At 41.5% G+C, this 3,822-nt stretch overlaps 1 protein-coding gene across 2 annotated transcripts; it reads left to right on the top strand.

Annotated features, from left to right (window-relative positions):
- Nucleotides 1-2,540, top strand: mibp2 (muscle-specific beta 1 integrin binding protein 2). Of its 2 annotated transcripts, XM_049602505.1 has the most exons (8): nt 1-270; nt 881-971; nt 1,185-1,233; nt 1,444-1,633; nt 1,735-1,806; nt 1,909-2,015; nt 2,110-2,204; nt 2,287-2,540. In XM_049602505.1, exons 1-7 carry the CDS (start codon nt 245-247, stop codon nt 2,193-2,195), a joined length of 621 nt encoding a protein of 206 aa, XP_049458462.1. In that variant the 5' UTR covers nt 1-244; the 3' UTR covers nt 2,196-2,204; nt 2,287-2,540. The 2 variants fall into 2 exon arrangements, with proteins under 2 accessions (XP_049458462.1, XP_049458472.1); XM_049602515.1 differs by lacking the exon at nt 1,185-1,233.
- The last annotated feature ends 1,282 nt before the right edge of the window (nt 2,541-3,822 follow it).

Below are 3,822 nucleotides of genomic sequence, written 5' to 3'. Positions count from 1 at the left end.
GTGTAGCAGCTACAGCGAACATTCGGTCCTCTGTCGGTGGAAGACCGCGTCCGAGCGACACCATCGTCTCTGCTCTCTCACTCAATACAAGTGCCATGGAGGAATCGAGTAGTTGACGTTTCCTGTTGCAACCTTCTCTTTTTAAGCTTTCTTCCCGTCTGATCATCGCGATCCTGACACCGGTTAACTGACGTTTTGACTTCTCAGCGACTTTTCCCACCACGAGCTTTGACCAACCGACATCATGAAGTACATCATCGGCATCGGCGGGTGAGTTCCAACGGATGAATGAACGGCGGCTAAGCTATGCTATGCTAAGCTAGCCAACCGATGCTGCTAGGCCTTGAAAGGCCGGTACACGTGGAGGAGAGGGTGGTCATAATGACACGCGACAAAACGTCGCTTCTTTTTCTTTGTCGTAGAGCTGTTCACGTACCAAATATATCTGTTTTCATTTATAGTTTGTGTAATAATTCAGTAGCTAAACAAAGCTAAAGCTAACGGTTACTGGCATGTGATAGAGACAAGTAAACCTGCAATGTGTTAGCTGACCCACCCTTTTTTCACAATGAATTAACACATGCCTAAAATGCCACTAAACGTGTAAAATTTGAGTTAACTTGAGACTATCATAGCAATGTCTGTTAACGGTAGTTTTGTTACAAAATGAACTGAAAATGAATGGCATGTGAAGGGTAATTACATATTTAATAATGCATTACCTGAAAACTGATAATGTATAACTGCTGTATTATTTGGGCATGTTAGACACTATATTCAATGTGACTGTCCAATCTTTAGGGTTGTCAGCTTTACAACTTTTCAAGTGGGTGTCCTTGTCCTCCATTCATTGCCCTTTTTATTGCTTTGTTCCATTCAGCGTAACTAACGGAGGGAAAACCACCCTCACCAACCGACTGATCAAGAACCTGCCCAACTGTTGTGTGGTTCACCAGGATGACTTCTTCAAGGTGAGCCACGTACACACATCTCTCATTGAATTTTGGATATAGTTAACCAAAGGGATTGCTCTGAGTAACACAAGTTGGTGGGGTGTTAACACTTTGCTGCCTGTGTTGCTAGATACAGTTTGACCTAGTGACTAAAAACACACTATCAGAGCCTTCCATATAGCAGAGTGTAGTGGAATGTACCTTGGTACATCTTATCAATGTATGTTTCAGCCCCAAGATCAGATTGAAGTTGGTGAAGATGGCTTTAAGCAGTACGATGGTAAGCCTGGGTTTTTAATGAAAGGATTTGAGTGCGTGTATGTGTTTGTGTGTTGTGTGTTTGCTCCAGCTGTGGTGTTGCTTCATTTGTTACCTGCATGCAATATAGACAAACTCTATCCCAGATCGTGTGTTTCCTAACATGCTTTTCTGCAATTTTCTATACGCTTCTCCTTTTCCTTCCATCCTCCCTCTTTGCTTTGCTCTCCAGTCATCACTGCCCTGGACATGGACGCCATGATGAGTACGATCTATGCATGGTTGGACAACCCAGTGAAGTTCGAGAAGTCTCATGGCGTCAATAACACCCTGGATACTGAGATCGTCCCAAAGTCTGAACACAAGGAGGAGGAGGAGACTCACATCCTTATTGTGGAGGGCTTTCTGCTTTACACCTACGGGTAAGCACATGTGTTCATTGTGTTTCTGTTGGGGTTGTTTCTCACTGTAAAAGAAATGGGGACCAGTAAACGTTGAAATTAATTTATCTCTTCCCTTGCAGACCTTTGATCGACGTGCTCAACCAACGCTACTTTATTTCCATCCCATACCAAGAATGCAAAAAGAGGAGGTGGTACGTACCTCAGTGTTCAGACACTGTTCTTAACCGGTTGTTACAGTCTAGTCTGCTGTTTTATTACCTTTTTTTTATAATTGGTGTTGTGTCTCTCTGCAGCTCTAGGAACTACACGGTGCCAGACCCCCCCGGCCTCTTTGACGGCCACGTCTGGCCCATGTATTTGAAACACAAGAACATCATGGAGGCTTCAGATGTTGATGTCTGTAAGTGTGTTTTTACGGATTCTTTTGTATCATCACTCTTTCATATTTTGAAGTTTAACATCTCATGAATTTAACTGTATGTTTGCTATTACAGTGCAGCTAGATGGAACCAAGTCAAAGGAACAGCTGTTCAACTTTGTCTACGGTGACATCCTGAATAAAATCCAGAAGTCTCTCTAACAAACAAAGGTACACAAATCATCCAGCTGTCCTGTCACAAAAATCTTTGTGTCCAAGTGTGAGTTTCTGATTGTGTTTTTCTGTGTTCCAGGTCATACGATCGGCTAAAAGGAGCATGTACTCAGCCTGCAAGCAGAACACCGCCTTGCCTTAAGTTTCTACCTGGCAGCTCATTTAGCTGACTGCTACGATTTTTTGTAAATGTTTAACTGATGGCATCAAAATGCTGGCATGTTTTTATATCTACCATATTTATTGCTTTGTTACAGCCCACACTCCAGAGAGAGTTGATGGATATGTTCAGAGGATGGTTGCACTTATGTCAATAAATGATCCTCCTGTCAACTCTGTGCTCTTCTGATTATTTTTAAAAGGATCAACTCTTCCACTGAAGGTTGAACAAAGTTGAAACCCTACAAAATATAACTAAGATATTGTGAAGTGTTCACGTGTGTGAAGCCCACATTTGTGAATTGAAGTTTATAAATATAGTTCCCCTTTTCAGCACTTGCAGCCCTGGGTGGCTGCTAAGTTAAGCACCATGAGCAGACTGCGTTCACTTATCTTGTTCCCAGGCAGCAGTTGGTGCGAGTGATAAGTGGAGTCACAAGGTAACCTTGTGACCTCAGGTTTAGAACACAACCCTTTATCTAAAGGCGGACACACTTTCGCTAGAAGTTTACCCTTCAGACGAAGCTACTTCAGAGGCACCTTCATTGGTTTTACAGAGCGATAACATTGTGCAATAGTACTCATCATCAGTTGATGTAAATGCATGACTTGCATAACATCCTACAGTGTGTTACTGGACCAAGATGATAAAGTACGTGCAGCACATGATGTATTTAATTATTCCACAAAGGTAGTAAAAGCCTGATTGGTGTAAACAAGGTCAAGTTCAGCAGATTTCTAAGCAGGGAAATAGCATCACTGGATACGAACAGACCATCACTTGGAGAAAGTGGAAAGAAACGTGATGGACAACCTGATTTCACTCCCACACCAATCCTTTTTTAATGTCTTATGAGGTGTGGTTTAATCCCATATGCAAAGACATTTATTTCAAAAGATGCTTTCCTCCAGTTGCAATAAATAAGCTCCACCATTTTGTCAGATTCTCCATGAAGCTGCGGTAAGCCTGGCTGCAAACACTGCCTAATGCATGGGCGTAGGTTTCAACAATTGAGACATGAAATTTAAAGCATCAAACACTTAATTTCCTGCATTCTGGTGAGTTTTTATGAACCAATTTGTGCCTTTTGTGCACCAATTTATGGCGTCAGTGTAATTTGTCCAAACAAAAGTCCTCTGCTACTTTCATGTTTTTATTGGTGGGTACAAATGTACATGTCTTAAATATTGACAGGGACGTGTCCCCTGCATCCTGCCTGAAATCTTCATCTATAGCTGAATGTGTTTTTACTGCAGGGACACATAATGTCTATATATTGCTGCTGTTTTATGTATATATGTGTGGTCAATGTAATACAATATGTTAATGTAATAAAAAGCTGAAGACTTCATTTTCATCTGCATAAGTAAAGAAGGTTTTTAACCAACACACCCCATGTCAGCTCGTGCATTAATGCAATGCTATAATAAAGCATTAGGCCAGTGTATTAATACT

Source organism: Epinephelus fuscoguttatus, linkage group LG2, assembly GCF_011397635.1.
Source record: "Epinephelus fuscoguttatus linkage group LG2, E.fuscoguttatus.final_Chr_v1".
In the NCBI taxonomy this organism is placed as follows: Eukaryota; Metazoa; Chordata; class Actinopteri; order Perciformes; family Serranidae; genus Epinephelus; species Epinephelus fuscoguttatus.
This window is presented reverse-complemented; position numbering and strand designations above follow the sequence as displayed.